Raw genomic sequence first — 338 nt, 5'->3', positions numbered from 1 at the left:
CTCACGTTCCACAGTTTCAAAAAATTTTCTCAATAATTCACCACATAGGCCCTTCCTTATCCCGTCTCTATATAAATGTTCGTTTTGTTTCCACACGCAGAAGTGATAAATAATACAACTGAGCTTACAATTTGAGTAATTTTGTAAAATTTTTCAGAGCCTGGTCAAAGTCTATTCGAAGACATCATAAGACAGAGATGCTAAGTTCGCCTATCCTGTTTTACCTTTCAAGTGTCAGTTTGAATAGCCAAACTCTAGGGTTGATATACAGCTCCCAATACCCGTATCTGAAAGAAAATGGCTGACTCTTAAATGCATGGTAATATTATTACAATTAA

The 338-nt window shown here is 35.5% G+C and overlaps 1 protein-coding gene across 1 annotated transcript in view; it reads right to left on the bottom strand.

Moving 5' to 3' along the window:
* The window catches only part of USP25 (ubiquitin specific peptidase 25), a 173,247-nt gene that overhangs the window by 4,802 nt on the left and 168,107 nt on the right, over positions 1 to 338 (bottom strand). Inside the window, exon 22 of the mRNA XM_012647362.1 lies at positions 254 to 287. Within this exon, the coding sequence (XP_012502816.1) occupies positions 254 to 287 (34 nt within the window). The remainder of the gene's footprint in view (positions 1 to 253; positions 288 to 338) is intronic.

This window comes from Propithecus coquereli, unplaced genomic scaffold (assembly GCF_000956105.1).
Source record: "Propithecus coquereli isolate 6110/MARCELLA unplaced genomic scaffold, Pcoq_1.0 Scaffold263, whole genome shotgun sequence".
Classification (NCBI taxonomy): domain Eukaryota; kingdom Metazoa; phylum Chordata; class Mammalia; order Primates; family Indriidae; genus Propithecus; species Propithecus coquereli.
This window is presented reverse-complemented; position numbering and strand designations above follow the sequence as displayed.